This window comes from Amphibalanus amphitrite, unplaced genomic scaffold (assembly GCF_019059575.1).
Source record: "Amphibalanus amphitrite isolate SeventyFive unplaced genomic scaffold, NRLGWU_Aamphi_draft 002181F_arrow, whole genome shotgun sequence".
Taxonomy (NCBI): Eukaryota; Metazoa; Arthropoda; class Thecostraca; order Balanomorpha; family Balanidae; genus Amphibalanus; species Amphibalanus amphitrite.
The window spans coordinates 27,059-49,665 of record NW_024883674.1 but is presented as its reverse complement, the minus strand read 5'-3'; the positions used below and the strand labels follow the sequence as shown (position 1 = coordinate 49,665).

General features: G+C 52.2%; 1 protein-coding gene across 1 annotated transcript in view; it reads left to right on the top strand.

Annotated features, from left to right (window-relative positions):
- Positions 1-22,607, top strand: part of LOC122376522 (transgelin-3-like) — a 31,927-nt gene that overhangs the window by 8,196 nt on the left and 1,124 nt on the right. Inside the window, exons 3-5 of the mRNA XM_043356416.1 lie at positions 6,055-6,121; positions 16,929-17,033; positions 21,707-21,739. Coding sequence (XP_043212351.1) covers positions 6,055-6,121; positions 16,929-17,033; positions 21,707-21,739 — 205 coding nt within the window. The remainder of the gene's footprint in view (positions 1-6,054; positions 6,122-16,928; positions 17,034-21,706; positions 21,740-22,607) is intronic.

Here is a 22,607-nt window from a genome sequence, read left to right as displayed (position 1 = left end):
CACAACAGTCTCCGCTCATCAAAACGGAGTCCATAGCCTGGGCCATCCATCATCCGGTGTCAGCCGTTTCGCGCCGGCCCGCTTCACCGTACCGGTCCCGGTGGGGCGGGCGGTGCATACCTAATGGCGGGCGCCCATCTCGCCTCCTCGCGGCTGAGCGCATCGGCCCGCACCGGACCATCTGAGCGGCGGATCGGACCGGCTGCATACCGGCCACGAATTCCGTAGGAGAGTGGGCCGAGTGGTGGCGACGAGCGGGGACAGGGACGAGGGCTGGGACGGGGACGGGGACGGGGATGGGGACGGGGACTTCTATCGTCGCGACTGCTTGTACAGAACTGGGGACCCACCCATGCCTTATCAGCAAGCTCGGGACTTGTTCGGTTCAGGTCTGTTGGTATTTGTCGGCCACCGAGCTCCTTGGTTACCAACAGTTGTTCCGATGACGTCATTCATCCGCTTGTGTATCTGATGCCCCTCATCCTGTCGGTTCCTCGGGTACGTCTGACGTCGGGCGAGCTACAAAACACCCACTAACCGATGGATACCGAGCTGCCCAGCACATAGCCGTATCCGGTTTGTACCGGTTCGTCTCGATCCGCTCCGCTGGCCGATGAAACTCCGAGAAAACCAGATTAGTGACGCATCTCTCTCTAATTGATCGGATAAAAATGATGGAATTACTCGTCCGTTCGGCCCGGATTTGACCCTTTGCAGAAACGAGTATTTCCGGTAATGCGATTTGTCTTGTTTTTACACACAGCTGTAATGGATTTCGTGCAACCTGCATGCATTTTTCTTCATTATTTAGAAGTACCTTATTAAACTTGTCCTGATGAATATGCAGGACGACTGCGGTGTGCTAGAGGCTCGGCCTCAGGGCATTTTCAGCTCGCTGCAGAGCGCGTCTGGGCGTCGGTCCGCGGAGTCAGCGGGGACGCGTGCCTGAGTCGGTCGTTGGCCCTTCTGTCGCCGCCTCTGGGACTCTCTAGCCCACGGACTCGGCTAACCCGACGCCGGTGGCAGCAAAAAGTCGGCGAGACGGGCCCGGAACCTGCCTGACACCGCGCCGGCCCGTCCCGTCTCGGTCCGGCGCGGCACCGACCTCGTGCGTGGGTTCAATCAGCCAGGCGACAGACGGCGAGCAGAAGCAGTGACCCAGCTTCTCACACCCACACAGCTGACAAAGACCATGCAGGGGTCAGCCAGTGATTTGCAGTTTCAGCAATTGGCATCCAATGGAAGTGTCCGGCGGAGCAGATGGCGAGTTGCAATCAACGGCGACCCAGTCTCACGGCCTCGGCTGGCGGTGATAGTGGTAGCATTCAGTCCTTCCTATACCCACTACGCAGACCCGGCGTTACCTAGAACCTACCGCACCAGACAGGCTTTGGGTCAGTTCCGCGTGGGTCCGGCCAGGCTTGTGCCTGGCGAGTGCGCCACAGGCCAGTCGCGTATACCGGTTCTGGGCCGACTCGGCCGCCCGGCAGAGCGGAGGAGCGCACTGGCAGAGGAGAGGAGAGCGCCGGCAGAGCAGTCGGTGAAGGGTAGAGGGAGGGCAGGCAGAGGGGAGCAGCACAATGGGTAGAGGAGCGACACAGTCCGAGCGCGCGGGGCAGAGCGCGGGATTATCCCGGTCGAGATGTGCCGCGCTTAAGGTGCCGGTCGGACCGAGGTGGAGGTATACTGTGTTGTCTTTCGCGACGACTGGGCACGAAGCATCGCCGGTTAAAATGGAAGGGTGTTTGGGACGTTTCGTTCGCTATCAAGCAGAAATGCTGGTCTATGATTCGAAAGAGGATGTGTGAGACAGGGGGAAATCTCGACGGAAGTGGAGAGATAGAGAACTGGGTCGGTCGGTCTACGGAGCCGAGATAGACCCGAAGAACAAAGACCAGAGGTTGACTCATGTCGAAAGAGGTCAAGGGAAATATCGATCGAGGAAAAGCGAGGAAAATGCCGAGAATGTGACGGGAACTAACAATGGTTATCGCAGCTTTGGGGAGAAACGAATGGTTTACTGAAGGACACGAATGGAATGTCTACAATTCTGTTCTCTGGTCGCACAGCACAGTTGCAGGTGCACTGTTATATGAATACCTGAAGTAACCATCGTACCCTGTGACCTCTTCCTTACCAACCAAATGCCACTGAGACCTGGGTCAGCGCTCATGTGCGAGGCCATCTGTGCAAACATTGAGGTTCTGTGGTACCCCACATCTCTTGTTTTCCTGTTTACGCCACTCTCTGTGTAGAGGCAGTTGCAATAAACAGCCAGCAACTAGCACCGGCAGAGACGCTGAATTGCAGATCTCCTAAACTAAGATAAAAGCATATCAGTGTTCGTTTAGACCCAGTTTGGGCGAGACGAGGAAGACCTGTTAGGTGCCTGGTGGACGGTGACTCGCAATTCGTCTTGCTACCTGGGTGCCGGAGGATGTCTGTAGGCTGTCTGTCAGCTGATGTCGGACAAGGTCATGTATGTAGAGACTCGCCAAATGGCTTTTGGTGCCACCAATGACTGTCTTCATATATCTAACAATTGACAACCTCCGGTACTGGAGGCTGTCCCATGCCGTCTGATGTTGCATGTTGCCAAAACGACCCGTCATGACGTCTCTGGTGGCCGTTCACCGTCTCCATCTGCCTCACCACCCCGTTACCGGAGGCAATCCCAGCCGTCTGGCGTCTGACGGTGCTCCCACGGCCGGCTGTAGCGGCAGACAGTGACGGTGCAGCTGAAACAACACCCTCGCCGCCGGCCTGGAAGGCTGGGAGGGTGACCGGACCGGTCGGGCCCGCGGCAGGGCGTGGCGCTGATGGAAGGGCGATGGCCGGCCGGAGACGGTGCTGGAGCGAGGGGAGAGGAGGGAGTCTGGAGGGGAGGGGAGAGTGAACAGACTAAGGCCATATGGTGTGGAATGGATTTAGGATTCAATGTCCTTTTCAGCCTGCATTCCAGCAGCATCCTACATTGCACCGCATCAACACATCTGTCTACATCAGTCCACGTAAATGCACTGCCAGTCCAAAGCAGGTCAATGCCAAGTCAGTGAAGCTCATTCTACCTTCAGACAATATATTATATTCATCTTGTACTTTCGTCACTTGTCAGTGGTGTGTCATCGCTCCATAGCCCGTCAGCGCGCTGACTTTCGTCGGTAGGCTTTTTTTTATAAATTTAGTCCGAACCTTTTGATGGGAAGGATTCACAAGGACAGAGCCACCGCTAAGCGAAGCTTGTAGGCTCGACTAACTCTGCAGATCCCGCTCGGACCGAGCCCGCGTGGCCGGCGTGTTTTGATGTCACGTGCCGAGTCGACAATGGGCGTCCGACCGACCGTGAGCGGTCTGGCCTTGGGCTCACCTCGCGCTCGGCGCGCGCCTGTCCGCTCACCGACTGAATGGCTACTCACGCGTCTGTCCTCGTCTGGGTGCTGCTAGTGGGTGCGGGAAGCAGTCTTACTTACCGTCTGAATGGCTACTCGCATGGTCTGTCTATGTCTGGGTGTTTCGAGGCGATGTGATTTGCCGTCTCGTCGCTTGGCTTGGTGACGAACGCGTCCCTGCTCTGTCCTCATCTGAGGTGGTCACGGATACTGGCGACCGCATCTGGAGCTGGAGTCTCTGCTCCTAGCTTCGTCTGAGATGATAGTGAATGCTTCCAGCTTGGACGAGACACTACTCGCGCTGACCGAGGGAAAGCCAGACGTATATGAGCTCTCACATCATTGTCTGAGTTAGCATAGGACCATTGTTGACATTGCTGGATCAAATGGACTAGACTTTAGAGTCTAATTTGTCTTTAAAATCTAAGTTGTCATGATATATTTGCTAGGTTTCACTACCGAGGCTAGACTGTCACTAACGAGACAACAGTGGCATATTTCGATGGGAGGTGGCGTGGGTACGATATCAGAATAATGCCTCAGTTCGGCCCCTTATCGGAGGGTTTCAAGTGCGGCAGGTGGGAATGGTAGACGATAGACGATATGCGATAGCGTGGTGGGCGATGTAAATAATGCGGGTGACAGGCACTGTGTGTAGTAGCGTGGAGGATTAGCGATGGTAGTGAACGAAAAGGGACTTCCGTTGGCGTCACCACGTTCATACCGCCTTGGTAACATCGGCTCGCTTATAGCGAACCATGCGTTTCTGGAATTGGTATTTCATGTTCAACAAGTTGTCCATCATGGTAGTGCACTTGCGTAGTGCACCATTTTTGCACTAACACCAACTGGGAAAAACGCGACTGAGGATGATATTTGATGTACAGTCCACAGCAGAAGTAATGTGTGGTTTCAGTCATGGGTATGTTCTGCTTCTGAAGCCTAGGAACGATTAGCCAGACTGCAACGAGACTTTAAATGTAGCTTACATGTATCTTCACCCTTGCAGCTACAACTTTATCTATTGACGTCTTCTTTTCAATCAGTCCGCATTTAAAAATCGTCGGTCAAAGCCATCCGTTGAGATTGGTAAAACCACACATTACTTTAGCGGTGGGCTGTACTTCATTTGTTCCGCTGAATGTTTCAAGGATTTCAATGGTGACCTCTTGTGGGAATGGCGATGACTTATACCTAGACGCACCGCCGAACATTCGTCATTGTCGCATCTCCATTTAAAACGGCGTCCTTCCAGAACATTGGTCACACGCCGCCTTGTCCCGTCTGGCCTCATGCATTATTCCACGGCAATATGACATTTTCGACGTAGTACCACCGCGGAATACTAACAAATTGCGGAGCCAGTTGTTATTCAGTATGCGATGTCAAGTACATGTCTTCTTATATTTTAGCTACCGAGATTAATGTCGTGGCTTATTACACAATAACATTATCTCAACTCAAATGTTTTATATATGATAATATTTCTTTGCCGTAAATTGTATCACTCACTACTTCCACAAATGTTACGGCTCATTTATCCCAGCTCCATTTCTTTCCATATCAGTGTCATGACAACCCCTCCCCCCCAATGAACCACCCCCTCACGCCTACCATGGTGGGCCCCGTGCCCACTGCAGTCCCCTGGCTCCCCACTGGGATGTCCCCTCGGATCCCCAGCTGTGGTGGACGTCGGTGGGGATCAGCCGGCGGTAGCCCCAACCCGACCCGGGGTGGGAGGAATGTGTTTACCGTGCTGACCCATCGCCCGCTCAGCGCGGTGTGCGGCCGGCGCTCTGGGACCGCTATCTCGCTGATGGAGGGACGCTCCATCGGTATTTGTCTCATCTCCGAGTGCGTTTGGACTTTTGATCGTTATTTGATGGAAAAGTTTTGATCTGCCTTAGGTGCCCCGTATAGAAACTGACTATAAAGAGATCCGCAATGTTTGGATACATGGGCAGTTATATTTTTAACATTTTTACTTCTAGTATTTTTTACTTATTTCAACATATTTTTTTTTTTAATGTCGTTGGTTGTCGAACTCATGGCGCTCATCTAAAAAAGGTTGAAACTCAAACGAAGACCGTATTTTTGTTATTATACAAGTCATTCCCACGAAAGGTATAGCTGACCGAGTATTCCTGGAAATATTGGCTAAACTCTTCATTGCATTGATTTGCAATCCCGGTACATCACGATTCGTCGTACCCATAGCGTTCATAGCATCAATAAAGCGTGACCACCGGGGTAATAGTTTTATCTGCGCTGTGATGGGCAGATCACGACGGAACCTATAACCCCTGACTCTTTGAGTGTGTGAGCTTGACCGAACCGGCACGACTTGTCTGACTTTGTATCGTTCGCGCTCGTGTCCTGTACGGTAGACGTTATGCTCGTGTGGGAAGTTAAAAATTATGTGAATGGCATGTGATCAAGTACCACTAACATGAAAGGCTTGAACCGTTGGATGGTGCAGTTATTTCTGCAGTTTATGTTATGTAACTGCTGCTCGATACCTTTAATTTATGCCCCATGATTGAAATTTCCATTGGGGGTTTTTGCGCTAACGTACACAATTACGCTTTTGTAAGTCCTTCCTCTGTTGTTCCTTCCTCGTTCCACGTATGATGCTGACGCCACTGCTTTCTTTTGTTTCTGACAGACTGATCAACATCCTGCACCCGGGAGCTGTGAAGAAGATCAACACCATGTCAGCACCCTTCAAACAGGTGGGAAAGGGACACGACCGTCGCTGCGCACTGCATTCTGCAATCTGTATGAGCTCTGGCAGTGATCGGAGGCCGGGCAAGAGACCCTGGTGGGGGCATGCAGGGTGTTTACTTGTGTTTACCATCCATCAGTTACTGGGAAGACGTAGCGATGTTGGCTATAAACTATCGAAATGGCATGGCAGTAGATTGACGATACGTAAAGTGAAGTTGACACAAAATACGAGTATGCTAAGGTCAAAGCTTAAAAGACACAGCAAGTACAATTCAAGAGATTTATCACAGCTCTCGTTCTGTTTGACTTCAAACGTTGCAATTCAGACAGAGGGCGCACTGCTATCGCTCAACGAAATGAGTCTGTTTCATTATAGCGTCCACGAATGGTGCTAGCTTTATGTGCGCCGTAGGAGTCTCCCCTTTTCGTTGGATCTCTCGGCCTGCCGTCGCCTCCTTACCCCAACCGATTCCTTGAGATAGCCGGCGGACCACAGCGTCCGCACGCCCCCACCGTCGCCGTGGCGCCGTAGCCGGCGTGCTGCAAGGCCGTGCTGCCGTGCTGCGTCGTGCCCGTTGTTTATGGTGACGCCGACCCGATCGGTGTGGGAACCCAAGGGAGGGGGGAAGGGGACATTGCGTCACCTCCACTCCGGTGGCGCAGCCGACGGAAAACTACGTCGTGCGGTTCAACGGGCAGTGGCATTGACAAACATTCGATCGTGGTGGTTCGGCCTTTGCGCATATAGCGTATTTGATCGCTAGGAGTCTATAGTTCGCTTTAGTAGAACGCCACTGATCAAAAGAAGGTCATATATGGCCCAAGCTTGAAGAGCCACGTGGAGTCGTGGCAAACTGGCTTATCAATCTTGTTGAATGTCACTGTCACTGTCAGTGGGAAGGTTATATCGTCATATTTCAGTTGGGCTTGTTTGACAAGTCAATACCAGAGACTATCTCCACGTTATGCTGCGCTCACGCGCCCTGCGTAGTGAGATATTCACTCTCCCTCGGCTGCCACCCTCTGTCTTTTGTGTTGTTTACTCACCTGCTCGTCCGGTTAGCCGTTGCCCTCCTATTGCGGTCACCGGGTCAGTTCGTTAGCCGAGGCCGGGCACGGGTCGACGATCTAATCGAGCCCGCCTGGACCGTGTTTTTGTGCACGCGTATGTGGAGCGTCGGGTCGCTAACGATGCCTCCGGCTGCCGCTGATGTTGCTGATGGTGCTGACGATGATGCAGAGGTGCCCGTCGTCGCCGTCTGACCTCGCCCGCTCGCTCGCCGTCGCCGCCGGCGGCTCCCGCTTCTGATGTCACGGTCTGGGAGCGACCGGGCGGTACGGTGCCCCGATACACAGCGTGTCAACAGACCGTGTCTCGGCCGTCCGTTGGCAGGCTCGTATGATAACAGCGAGGGCGCCGGTTCGGGGGCGCCGCGCCCCACCTCGGGGCGCCCTGTTTGTTTGTGGATGGCTGTACTGAGAGTGCAGTGATTTGCAGAGCCCGTGACTCGGTCTGACGTTTTGGTCGCTGGGATCTTGCGTAATGATTTTCGTCAGACGTGGGTGACCTTTTCTGAGTATGGGTTATCTCTCGGTAGGTGTGGGTCGATGTCATAATATCTTCGATGCCATATAGGAGCGTCTAATGCATTTCCGGGAATCTCAGAGCCTGGATAGAAAGTTACAGTATCCTTTTGCTGACAATGAGAGTTCGTGCAGCAATGCAGCATCTGTCCAATAAAAATTGAATTCTTCTAGCGCTGGATAGCTGTATAACGACTAACGAGCATCCTCTTACGGTAAGAAGCGCATGGAAAACATATGTGATTCATGGTTTGCTGCATGCGCCAAGGCAAAGAAAGTTCCACCACAGGCACCACATCAATTTCAGCCAGCATGCAGACCGCAGAGACCCACTTTTCACTAGGGAGACCGCCTGAGCGAACTTCTGTGTCATGACGGGATCTGACGGGTCCTGCTTCATACCCTGGGCAGAAAGATTATCCCCGGACAAGCCGCTCTCTCCTGTCACTCCTCCACTCTGCCGCTCTCACTCACCCCTCTGCCGCACGAGCTGGGGATTATACCGACCGTAGAAGGGGAGCTTCATCTGTCTCTACGCTTTTTTTTAGTTTCCACGGGGTCGTTTAGCTAACGAGGTGAAATGCTGTCGCGTGCATGTTCTGCAGCGCGAACTTGTCATTGTCTGCGTGTGCCTGCACTTTTTGCCGGTCCACCGGTCGTTTTTCCTGTCGAGAGAACAAATCTCTGACAAGTATCGGGCCCTTGTCTGACCTTTCCCGTCCACCCCTCCCCTCCGTATCAGAAAGATAACGCCGCTGCTGCCTCTAAAACGGTCGCGTTTGTCGGGGCCGATCATCCAATGATCCCGTGTTACCGTCGGTGTGATCAGACACCGACACACCCACACACACCTCTTGTACCTGAATCAGCGGACTGACTGCCGTATTTGGTCCGTCAGCGGTGACCCGCCCTGTCTGAGCAGCCGGCACGGAGTTCCGGGACTGGATCAGTATGGTTTGTTGACCACTGCATTGTCATGCTGAGTTCGGGTTATGGAGACACAATATCGGCTGACCACGTAGTTGATTAGATCCGTTGTTGCGTGACTCACTGGCCAATCTCGAGTGATTCAAAAATTCATTCTCAAAGCTCAAGTAGCTTCTCGTATGCAAATTCTGATAGGCTACTTGCCCTATTTTCGGGCTGATGCGCTGATTGTGCTTACTGGACTGTGCTGAAGCAGAGCCCATAACTATAGCTGTGGGCTGGATGATGAAGTAAGTTACCTTCCAAAGCAGGGATGCGGAGCCGGAGCCGGAGTCGGAGCCGGAGCCGCCGGAGCCGGCATATTTTGCCCGGAGCCGGAGCCGGAGCCGGAGCCGTGAAACAATATAGCCCGGAGCCGGAGCCGGAGCCGGAGCCGCCAAAAAAGGGGGCGACTCCGGCTCCTTTTTATTTTTTGAAGAGGAAAAAATAATTGACCTAGTTCGGTTTGACAGTACAAGGCAGTAAAACATATCGTACTATTGGTCTCAATATAAGTGCCCAGGCGACCTGTAGTTTTGATGCGGTGAATACCCTCACCCTCGCCACAATGCGAGTGGGGGTGGCGCTGGCTGGGAGGAGGGGTGCACTCGGCCCGAGTTGTGGCGAGGGTAAGGGTATTCACCGCATCAAAACTACAGGTCGCCTGGGCCCTTATCTTGAGACCAATAGTACGTCATGGGCCATCAATTGAATGAAAAGCCGAATATCCCCAGTATCCCACAGTACGCATTCAGCTTCCTGTCTGCTCCTCCCCCCTCACGTCTACTGCATCCCCAGAACATGAGGACCGGTCATCAGGTGACGGCCATTGTTTTGAAGCCAGTGCAGTGGACTGCGACTCCCAGCGCCGTCTCTTCCCACCCACCCCCCACCCCCACCCCCACCCCCACCCCTCACCCCCACCCCCCCAATGCAGCCGAGATGGGTGTCAGCTTACGATGGTTCAGTGAACTCCGATTCGCGGCGACTGCGTTTCCAATGCCATCGCTTCCTAGTCCTTTGTTCTGCCAGTGCTCTCCGAGGTGCGTTTGCGCGGGGAGTGCGGTGAGCCGGTCATGGCAAGAGTAGGTAACGCGTATAACCAATCCAATTTTTCTTCCACCCGTATTTAATTGATTGCATAGGGGATGTACTAAGTCGGAGCCGGAGCCGCCGGAGCCGGACCATTTTACTCGGAGCCGGAGCCGGAGCCGGAGCCGCCATAACATTTCACCCGGAGCCGGAGCCGGAGCCGGAGCCGATTTTTTTCTCCGGAGCCGGAGCCGGAGCCGGAGCCGTTTGAAATTTCCACGGCTCCGCATCCCTGTTCCAAAGGCCTGTCACGGTTTTGATTATGAGATGATGACAAACATCTGGCGATACCGTCTGTGACATCAAACTCGTGTTTTAAGGACGCTGGCCAGCCGGAAAATGTCCGTCCTGAAGGCAGCCACCTCTGGTGTTAGAGCTCTTTGTCCCGTTTTCCTGGAACTACCCAGTGTGAGCTCACGGGTTCGCGTCTGTGGTTAATCGGTCGCTTAAAGAGCCATTGTGCTCACTGCTCGGTGTTTGCGCTTGGAAGCATTTCCTTCCTGCGTTTATTTACATTCATTTTGAAAATGGGTGCTGTTTTTCACTGTCGTGCTACTTGTTTGCCTCACGTTCGTGTTATACCCACACTGTCAACACATTCCAGGAAGGCTGATGCTGTAATTTTTAATTTCTAATTATGCTAACTGGGTTTTCCTAATCAAATGGACGGACGTCTGGACAGTGAACAGCCCGCAGACCATTGGGACGGACCTCCCGGTAGCTTTGTCCAGTCACGTTTGGAATTCCCTGGCCCCTCGAGACCACGCATGAGGACCCCGTTGTGCCCGACGAGGGTGTACTTAGTGTCCGATAAAAAGAGCTGATGAATACCGCCATTAGCCGACCCAATCACTGACACAGATTGCTGAGACGGTCCGCACCGTTCACTGGTCACGATAGCAGTGCAGCCGTGCAGTGACCGGTCTTCGCGAACGTGATGCGCATACACACAGGGCAGAGCAGTGAGCCCCGACCCTCTTCACCTCCCCATCCGCAGATATGGGGTGCGGATTGCTCTCATAGTATTGCTCTCCACAGTGGTGCCACTTCTTTCAGACGCTGCCGTTGCTCTGCCGACAAAGCTGCAGCAATTGACGCCGGTCGCTCGGACGGCCGTTACTCATGTTGAGCTCTAGCCGTCCATCGAGCAGTTAGCACTAACTTCAGAACTGTCTGCCCAGCGGGCTTGTGATTGATTGGCGAGAGATTTCGAGGCCGGGACGAGCGGCCGACCGCGGTCGAAATCAAGCCGTTTGTAACTCGGCTGACTGGACAAGGCCACTCGCCCCCTCGCCCCTTGTGCACGTGCTGCTGCTGGTTGGCCCTGACCGCCAGTCAGCCCTCCCCCCCCCCCCTCAGCAGTCGCGCTGACCGAGTGCCCGATCAGCAGGCTGCACGCACAGCCGCCGCCGGGCCATATACGGGGCTCGCTGTCCTGCTGCACGGCCGGCGTCTGACGTGGTATGGTAATGGCGCCGATCAATCATAGCACGTCAGAGCGACGCGGCGGCCATGAGTCACCGGCGCGGCCCGCTTCGTCTCCAGACAATACCGCCAAAGGAGATACCGGCGCCGGCGCCTCCGTGTCGCCGGGCGGGCCGGGGCGGCCACCCGCGGATTGGGCCAGGTTGAGATGGATTCTCAAAAAGATAGGAGGCAAGAGGAAAGACGAATCAGGGGTTTGAAGTTGAACATCCAAAAGTCAAAACTGTCCAAAATCGGAAGTCAAAAACTGCACCCAGAAAGTAGGACCTTGAGATCGAGACTCTGGAATCGGATGTCATAATTCATGTGCAGAAGGTCTCGTTCATTTGGTGTCATAAATCCTGAATATGCGTTATGGAGTTACCCAATGCTCCCCGAGCTCCTTTGGTGGCTGAACTTTGACAGTCTTCGGGGCGGACGGCCATGCTTGCCAGCCCCGCCTTTCACCTAGGTGACCGGACTAGTAAGAGGCCACCAGGGGATCATTCAGAAAAGGTCAGGCGATGATACTCCTGTCTAGATGATCAGCTTGAGAAGCTAGAATGCTTATATTACCCTTTTACGAGAGTGATGGATGGCACTTACATGGCAATGCAGGGGTACTTGCTCACCATCACCCGCATACTTTTCTGTCCTTACCTAAGAGAGTCACTTTTCGCTTGCAAGTCACATCTCTGCTCCACACCCTCTCTTCTGGATACGGCCACATTTGGAATCACATACCGCGAGTCTCCAGCAGGGCCCAACCATGTACTAAAAATGGACCCAAGTGGCTTTGCTGGTCGTTGGCGAGGTCCAGATAGGGCAGGGCCGTCCCGGTTACGACCAGTTATCTTCCCGCAGGCCTGTGACCAGATTGGTATTCGGAGTCGGCGCGGGTGAAAGTTCGGTCGCCGACCGTGCCCCGTTTTGGACGATTGAGTCACCTCCGTGCCGCGCGAGCTCGGCTGCAGACTGACTGTATCGGAGCAGCTGAGAGCGGACCGATATGGGTGCCCCAATGACGTAGATGACGTATGCAGGTGTTCCAGTTCTTGTTGCTGCGTAGACGATGCTGTGACGTAGGTGGATGACAGGTCTTTGGATTCGAGATTCATCGGAATGTGGAGCTCGAATGCCGTTTTAGACTGTGGCTAAGCGCAGTAAGAAATGATTTGACGCTGGTTTTCTACAAACGGGATCTTAGAATGCTGATATTTTCCTGTGGGCTGTAACGTCGACCATTTCAGGCTTCGTAGTCGTCAGGCATCGGCGCTTGTCGTCGTTTGTCTCACATGTGTGTTGAATCGATTGCCAACCGAGCGTCGACACTTAATGCTCCGTAGCTATGTGATTGGTCAGGGCCTGAAGGTCGGTGTCGAAGTGATCGTTGGCTTCATTTTAAGCCTAAAGGCGTGAAGTTAAGTGGGTTGATTGGTGACCGTCATAGCTGTTGTCCATGCAGGCGTTATCGGTACCGTCTGTTGACGTCGTGATTGGAAGTTGTTAACACCTCTGGGTGTTACATCACCGGAACAGTGAAATGACGTCACCAGTCCGTTCACTCGGCTAGGAAGTTATATGGAACTGTCTGGGAATTTTACCGGGGCAGTGTGGGAAGGACGTGGGAGCCTACCTTTCACATTATGACGCCTTACTTAACCATAGCCTGCCGTTAAACGCAATGAATGGCTGAGTTTGAACGACCATCACCATGGAATGTTTCGCAAATCTTTAGGGGCATTACATTACGACAATTTACAATGGTTACCTACAGTAGTAATTTATTGTTCAATGCCGATCAAAAGTTAATCACACAACCATCATGGATTTGTTTTCTCCAAATTACGATCCATCTATTTGTATTGATCACTGGCTAACTGACGTTAACCACGTAGATGAATGGACGAATCCATACAACGCAACCCGTAACCACACTAAACGCAGCTATTCACCAGATTTGCCGGCATGCTCACGCCCTCAGACGGAATAAATAGCCCATTGGTAGCGTGTTTCGTCTGTACCACTGCCTGAAGCGCCCACTGCCGCCGCTGTCAGTGAAAGTTTCCGGGCGGAGCCACGCAATCCCCGTGTTCGAAACACGGGAGGCGCACTCCGTAGCCTGGCTACCGCCGCTGGCACGGCGTGTGTCAGGACGGTCGCCTGTTCCTCGGCAGGACACGCGTGCTGGTTGGTCCGCATGTAACGATTGGTCGGGCTCCATATAGTGATGTGATTAGCAGAGATTGGTGCATGTAATTAGAGTGATGGAATTCGGTGCTTGTGAATGATCAATTGGAGGGATGTAGGTAGGTATTAAATTAATCAATGTCATGAAATAAAGTGGAGAAAATCGATCGATTCCCGCACATGATTGCATAAATCCCATTACGTGTAAGTGAGCGATATTGGAAATTGGAATTAAAGGAAGACTGCCGACCGTTCCGACATTGTCACCTGTTCAGCAATATCCATGTCCGTTCCACGTCATAGGGATACAGCGGGCAGTGGCTCCCAAGATTGTGGCCCCATCTATAGCGGTCTACCTGGGACGATCGAGGGATCCCTTCACTGCTGTTCTGTCTCCCGCAACTTGCAGGTTTGACAGCCCCGTCACAACACATGGCGTTTCATGCAGGCCGTCTCGTCACGGACCGCCGCGTCACGGTGAACCGTCACGCTGGGCGTGGTCTGGGCGGGGGCGGCGGCGGGGGCGGTGTCCCGACCCAGACCGGCGGGCGCCGTCCCGTTGCCCTATCGGGATCATTCTGGACCTCCTGACCGGCTGGCGCGACGGTGGAGGTCGCTGGCACGTGACACACCGGCCACACCTTATTTGGAAGAGCGCCGCAGCGACCCGGCCGGCCGGCCTGAGCCGGTGTCGTCAGGGGTGTCCGACCCGCCCCCGCGCTGACGCGGCAGGGGTGCTGGACCTGACTGACGCTCGGCTAGGGCCTAGGATCCTCTTTCACTGAAAAGCCGACAGGAGGTCGGGGTTTCAAAATATTGACATGTCGGAAATATGTATATAGGACGTAGCTATAAGCTTCAGAGGCCGATGATGCGCCCATAAAGTTTTTCGTCAGGTAGAGACCTAATAAAAATCCTTTTTATTCACTCTCATGGCATTCATAATACACTTTTATGGTGGTTGGTCTGCACTCTGCAGCATACCTATTGTATAGGGAATTACCAGGACGTTCCATCCTGCCTTGGTATCGACTGGAACGCGTGCATTGTCCTCAAATGGATCGAAAAGGGATTGACAAACAATGAACACGCGAGCAACTTCATACTTTTTCGATCGAGCTCTTTGTATGGACAACGGTCGTCTTGTGTCATGTTCAGACGTCACTTGAACGTGAAAAAACTCTGAAAAGTTAACGCTCCATTGCATCGATATTGCCTGCGACATGCAACGACCCGACCGGGCGCGTCTCAACAAATCGATCCAAATAAGTCCATCGGCAGCGAATCGGTCTCGAACCAGCGCCGCGGGCTGGCGTCAGACAGAGCTGCACGAGTGACCTGGATGCGGGTCCCTGTCCCCGGAAATCTCCGGCTATGCACGTCTCAGTGTGGATGGGTAAGCAGTTTCAACAACCGCGGCGCTGTGGAAAGCGGCCGGGGGTGTTTTTCTGGCTGCCGGCGTCACGCGAGAGCCGTGACCGCCGCGCCGCTGAGGGTCGCGTAATGGGAGGCCTGGAATCCGACCGGTACGGGGAACGCAGGAAAGCCGACCGCTGAGGCTGACCGCTGAGCTGAGCGGCCGGTTGTGGGTCGTCAGTTACGTCAGAAGCTGGTCTGCGGGTCTCTAGAGCCACCTCTATACTGGAAGGATGTCTTTGTGTTGCGGTTTTACGTAGAGTCATCGCGGACAGTGCTCAGCAGAGCGAGCAGTCGCCCTCGTCAGGCTCTTTTACTTCTCTAGTGTTTGAGTATGTGCGTTATGCACTGTACACTGAACTAAGCTTTAAGTGCCTTCTCAAATGCATACCGTTGCAGAGCTATTGCTGCATCTTTGCAGATGGCAGTAAGGGCGGATGTACTGCCGCCTACCGCCTGCTCCACCCTGTTTTTCCATCGTCCACCACCCTGTCGCTCCGCCCTTCGACGCTCAAAGATGTCCTCAGTCTAGCCAGCACCGTCCACCGTAACCACCGCCACCACTCCCACTGGAGACTCTGCAGTGACTGCTGACGGGGCCGCATTCCACGCATTCCTCGGCCGGCCCACCTCACGCGACGCACCGTGTCCCCGAGTCCTCCTCCCGGTATACCCTCCTGTGTGCTGCAGGGAGCGACACGTTCAGCTGTCACGGACATCGTCGTTAGTGAGGGAGGCTAGGTATCAGCGGGGTCTAATCTATAGGGGAGTGACATGACTTCCGCCCGTCGCAGAAGCTGGGGCTGGACGAGGGGCGGGGATAGAGTTCGCCAGTGGATTATAGCTACCTGTATTCGAAATGCACATAATATGCTGTTGCAACTGCTGTTGAAAGGGATGGGCTGGTTATTTGACGTTGATGCCGGATATGGAGCTACATCCGGGCACGTTTCAGCTCTGTAGTTCTGCACGGCAGGCGAAAAATAATTCAACGATTCGATTTAGAGCTGACTGGGATGCGCTTGGATGCGGATCGTCAGGCTGCATTTCTGCCGGATACAGCATACCTAACTATTGCGAGGAACAGTGAGCAAGGGTCCACTGCTCAGGTGCGACAGGGCTGTGACCAATCATGTGGTCAGTGCAGCTTGTTCAAGTAGCTCATCCTATCTGACCATTCCACCAGTCTTATCGTCCATGCCTGCACATGCGGGACACACCCTCCATACTGTAGACGAGCCAGGTATGCCGCACCCGCGCCGCATTCGTAGCCGGCTGATTCAGTAATCAGTCAGCGGCCAGGTGCTTATAAGGCGGCACCGTATACCGGCCAAATGAGATGCACCCTATCTGGACGGAAACCCTCCGATATTGGTGTGTACGAGTGGCCGGCTGACGGCGCGTAAGCACCTCCAAACAAGGCCGCGACGCTGGCCGTTCGCTCAGCCGTTGCACGCTGCACGTTGCACGTTGCACCCCGGGCTGAACGAGCTGAGACGTCGGGCGGGGTGGCTGATATATGGGAGGACGGCGGCCGAAGTATCCGCCGGCGTTGCTGGACCCCAGGGAGTGTGACCGCTGAATCTCAATGGTTTGCCGCCGAGGATTGAGGCAGAGGGTGGTCGGAGGGAGGGGCCAGCCTGTCTACAAATCTCTGTACGATGAGACGATGCACGTGACGGAGGTGCAGCAGTCGGTGGCGGGCAGGAGGAGGAGGGGGGGGGGGGGAGTAGGGTATGTATCGCCGGATGGGTGGGTCGGTGTAAACGATCATTCATTTGAGACTTCGTCTCCATGTCCCGACTCCCGACGTTTTTGACATTGGTGCGATTGAGGTGCTTGTGTATTATCGGCCTACGTCGATGTCAGACCTTAGAGAATACAAATGAACTTATTTTCTGGTGTCTATTTAAAGTTCTCTGTTTCGTTTTTTTATTTGATAAATACCTAAGCTTCGTTTTGTAAATGTCTCAACTCTCTGCAATGCTTTCTATTCAAGCCTTGTCTTCCGTGACTTCCACATTCGAAACGGTTTTCCCGACGTTTACAAGTGTCCCACAGCACAAGTATTAACATACGTCTGTTCTGTTCTGTTTTCAGCGGGAGAACATCGAGATGTTCCTGAAGGGCTGTGAAAGCTACGGCCTGAAGCCCCAAGACCTGTTCCAGGTCAACGACCTTTACGAGAACAAGAACCTCTACATGGTGAGTTCAGTGTGTTAACTATAGTTAGTGCGGTAGTCAGACGTTCACAGTGTGTTCACAGTCTGCGTGAACCCGGGACCTGACACGTTTATTCGAATGTATGTAATGTTAATGGAACTTCTGGTATCAATGATGGATCTGCAGTCTCTCACAGACCGAGACCAGACAACGTCCCGGGTCCTCAGCCTATCCACGCTTCCTCGTCTGTCCAGAACCCGTGCCGACCTTCCCCGACTCCATGTCAGAACATGGACTTCCCAGGTCTGTTTTCCAGGTACGAGTATGTCTCCGCTTTTCCAACTCCCTGTAACAGGGTCGCTCGCGTGCTGCCCAAATGCACTCGCTTCCATGCGGTACCGGAACGCGTGAGCGCGTGCTCTGACCCGACACGCTCCACCGACAGGCTACGGCCTACGGGGCTCACAGGCGGACCGGCCCTCGTGGTCATGGTGGCTAATTCGATCCAGCTACTTTCGATTTTTCACCTCCCAATGAGGGCGGCCCATGATGATGAGCTGAGCCCGAGGTGTAATTGGAGAGATAACATGTTTGGACGATGACTGATGACACGCAAGTGTTGGTTGGTTTCCCAAGAGCCGGGTAATGGTCAGTGCGAGCTGAAGATTCGAGTCATTACACGGATGGAACTGATAGAGTTGACACGAAACGTTGGATTATTTTGGCTCAGTTTTGTTGTCGGAAATTGGCATTGTTGACTTGTGGTTGGCAGGCTTATAGGAACACGACCCATGTGGCGACAGGGAACACCCAGGCCCGGGGCGGGACAGTGTCACATGGTCAACAGAGCGGACTAGAGGGGACACGGCGTCACACACGGCGGGCCCACCGGTCTGGGTCTGTTCCATGTCTGTGCCATTGCAATAGAGCATGGGGAACGGCGCGGTGGCACAGCTCAGTTCGGCATGGGACAGAACGATGCTGCATGCCACAGTACGATACGGCATAACGTGATACGGCAGGATAGTATAGGAAAAGACACCTTATGGTATAAAAAGACAGTCGCAGGCTGATAAACCATATGCAATTTCTGTGGAGTTGTAGACGCCTGTCCTCAGTCTAAACTCTACAACAGCATCGAAACATTGGAGGTCAGAGCTCTGTACTGCGCTCCTACACTCCTGCGGCTGCCGACTGCCCGTTTAGGGCCCCGGCCAGCAGCTGACGACATACCATCAGAGTCAGACACACGCTGCACGACCCGAGCCGGGTCCTAATGAGGTGATGTCAGCGACTCGCACCCCTCGGCGAACCGGGACACGGCGGCTGATACCCAGAGAGGGCTACTGATGGCTGTAATCGGACGGCGCATCGCCGCGGTCACAGTCCGCGAATGCAATTACAGCGCTGAATGACCGTCATGCCTCAGACCCGGCCATGGGAGACGGAATGGCGGTCGTTACGCTCTGCAAGGCATTGGGCTGCATTGGGCTGGGAGAGGCGGCTGAGGCGTGCAGAGGCGGCTGGTATGCCACTTTAAATCAGTGGTGCAAGGGCGGCGTAGGTGAGCTGTATTAGATACTGGGCGGAGCCTCCCATTGATGGCTCATGAGTCATGATACACGGTATCCTGGTGCACGTTATGAGTGAATATCAAAACGTCGGCCGCTAGCATGTTCAATTTCTAACCTGGAAAATGCACCATTTGAGAACAACGGGTCGTTTTCCGTTGCATGCAATACCTATATATCACAATTGGTAAAAATAAGGGGTTGCGGAGCCGGAGCCGGAACCGGAGCCGGAGCTGGAGCCGGAGCCGGAGCCGTAAAAAAAGGGGCGACTCCGGCTCCTTTTTTGAAGAAAAAAAATATTGACCTAGCTCGGTTTGACACTTCAAGGCAGTAAAACATGCGGTATTCAAAATATGAAAATGGCCTTGTTATGCATATATGTACAGAAGCAACGTGCACCAATCCCATCGTCTTTTTTCTTCCACCCGTATTTAATATTACAGAGGGGATGTACTGAGTATTGGAGCCGGAGCCAAAGCCGGAGCCGGACCATTTTACTCGGAGCCGGAGCCGGAGCCGATTTTTTTTCGGAGCCGGAGCCGGAGCCGGAGCCGTCTGAAATTTCCAGGGCTCCGCATCCCTGGTAAAAATTGTTGTTTCGGTAAAAAGGGTAAAGAAGTTGAGTTATATGCGATGAGAAGCCCGTTTTAGTCTGTCAGTAATAATAACAATGCCTGAATTTCTGACCAAAAGTCTCCCCAAACTGTCGCCTTGCACAGCCTGGCTTTCGATGCCCTTGTCCTACCTCACCAACAAAGACCACCCAAGGCCCTCTGACCACCGGAAACGGCTCGTGTTACCACGGCGCTGCGTGGTAACGCTGCTGCGTGGTAACACGAGCGTAGCTGCTGCGTGGTAACGCGCTGCGGCTGCGACTGGCTGCGACAGCTCGGCAGCTTAGCAACGACAGTTAGCGCGTTAGTGACGATTGTGACGACACATGTAGTGACTACTGACTAGTGATAGCGCTGGTGACCAAAGTGATAATGAATGTATAGGCAATAATAACCGAACACGGTAATATAGCAATGGAAACAGTGGTGCGAGGGTATTGACTAGAGGTGTCAATTTCAGAAATGTCTTGTCCGATGTCCGTCCAATGTCCAAAATCCTAGCTCACTTTTGTCCGAAAAATGTCCAAGGCATGGATTTGTCCGAAAACTGTCCGAAAGCTGGATATGGAAAGAGAGGATGGGGGAACTGATCTATATTAGGTATATGTTATTATGTACCACATGATAGCTAGATAACAGATATCCGCCATCTGGTTTTGAGAACAAAATATTGCCAACTAAAAATGTTGAAGCAATATCATATGGAGTAGGAAATGGGCATTTGGGCAAAAAGGCCTAATCTGATATACTACACAAACACAGCATATTGAGACAAGCCTATTCTGCTTCAAAATGTGCTACAGCCTACAACTGAAGCTGAGTAAGCAGGAATAATGCAAAACATTGCCTTATCCCTCAAACTTGCATTTTTCAAATATTGACTTCTTGCCGCATCCCTTTGACACTAAGCCACTTGATGATGAATTAATGCAGCAATAATGCAAGAAGCTAGTCACTTACAATAATGCATTCTTCATCTTATATCACACTGGCTGACATGTACATAATATAGTAGAACACTTCAACTTCTTGCAAAAGCAAAGTAGTTCTAGTTCATGGAAGAAGAAACTGCTCTTCACTGAGCCACACATCTCTGAATATCGAAACAAAATAAGCGATCACAAAAATAAAAATACTTGCTATGATTTAGCACAAATTCACTGAAATTCACAAGCAAAAAGAAGTTGTAATCCTTGGTAGAATGGAAAACACATTTCATGCTACCATTCTCGGTAGAATGGAACATGGTATCCGGCTTTGAGTCGGTGATGTAAAAGTAAATCAATAATATGACGTCATTATCAGATAATTTGTCCTATTGAAGTGCATTAACCATAAGTTGTTTTATTTTAATTTAATATGCATTGCAAAATATTTTAATTTGTTGAAAATTATTTGCTTGTTAAGCAGACTGACTGTATTTATTATCTTAAACGTCATTTTTTGTCTCCTCTGATTGTCATGCGGGGGCCATCTTTCCTTGGGTGACATTTATGACGTTCTCGCCGCATTTCATCATCTTTTGGTAACGTTTATTTGGATAGGCTATCGGCATACTTATTACTTTGTAGCATTGTATTCGATATTTTGGCACGGATATTTTTTGGGGGGAAGGGGTGGAAGGGGATGATTTATGATAGGAAGTTCTAGGTAAGACTCTTGTGCTTCTTGGCACACCTTGATATTTGCAATTTTTCAGCCTCTTTTCTGTTAACTTTAAAGTGAGGCAAATCTATTTTTGGGTTTCCTCCTTTACTGCTTTGGTGTCTAGTGCTTCCCACAGGTCAATGATTGTGCATCATATTCATACCTATTACCTGTGTTATCTAATGATGGACTTGCTGACAACAATGTCGCCTATTGGCTATTGCCATTCATAAACACATTTTCAAATTTAGGGTTAAAAGTTGGCACAGTATAGGTAGGTATATATTTGACTCAGAGCTACCTGCTACATGCAATTATGTTTATGTTCAACCTGCACTATAATTATGAATGATGTGTGAAGTGTGAACCACCTATCCCCTGCCAATTTTGATGACATGTTTTGCAATTTGCTTGATAATGGAAATAAGTTTGAACTTAAAGTTATTTAAGAAATTTGTAATTTTCAACTAGTTTTCCGAATATGTCCGATGTGTTTGTCACTTGTCCGTCCGATTTCCGAATCGGAATTCGGAAATTTTCGGAATTCCAAAATTTTCGGTTCCGATTGACACCTCTAGTATTGACCATGTTTAGCTCTCGTGCGGTGACTCACTTCTGCCATGGCTGCGGTATCAGTTACCGTACACCGTTTCAAAGCTTTTGGCGATCAATGACAACTCTAAGTTGTAATGATTGTTTAGCATTGTATTTAGCTATTTAACATTGTGCTGATTGTACTAATGTTGCCTGTTTTGGGCGTGTGCTTGCACCTATATACAATTACATATATCATTGCCCTGGTTCTTACTGTATAGCTATGATGAACCGATAAATCGTTGGTGAGTAAGTGCCTTTCGTGACGGTTTGTTCTCTCCTGTTTCAGGTGGTTGACTGCCTGTACGCCCTCGGAGGAGTGGTAAGTTAACAGAAAAAACAGCTTTCTTGGCCAGAGAGCGTTGGCCCCTTGCATTCCATCAATAGGTTAGAAAAGCCGAATGTGATATCCTGCACCACAGCACGATCATGAAGTGGCTTCAATGTGTAAGACAAAATATATAAATCCACATATCACAGCATTAGGCCGTCGGCCAAACATTCAGGCCTCACCCCCCTAAGTAAGTAATCGCAAGGTGCCGAAATAAGGTCGGCGCACGCACCAGCACACCATTTCCTCGTCCCATCTATGCCGAGACACGCCCTCACACCAGACTGCGTGCCACCTCCTCTCGTCTCGCCTCCCCATCCCGTCAAGGCTTTCCGTGGCGCCTCTCGCCGCACACGCTGACGCTACAGATATAATTTAGCACTCAGAACACCGATCACGAATTGAATATAGGTCAAATGAGCTGTCTGAGGCCAGTGGTGGCTGGTCAAATAGTACCCAGAGGGAGTCCATGTCCAGCATCCTCTAGACGGCCTTGAGATATGCCACAAACCCCGCTGGCTGTGATATAAAAGTGCCAACTAGAGAAGTAGAACCATCACAGGCACCTGCAACTCGCCGGTTTAGTTCGCTGTTGTGGTCGCCAATGCCATAGACTCGCCTCAGCTTGCCCTTAGGCGCTAGAACACCGACCTGACTGCATAATAATGCGGTTTCCGACGGCCAGTGTCTGGGCTGATGGCCATTAGCTCAGAAACACTCCGGACGCCGCAGAGGTCAGAGGTCGCTCACCAGGCCGTTACATGTGTTACACCTGGACGGTAATGTGGGCGTGAGACGGCCGGCTTTGAGCACCGCTACTCCGTCCGTGGTCCAGATACGTCACGTGTTTTCACTGTGC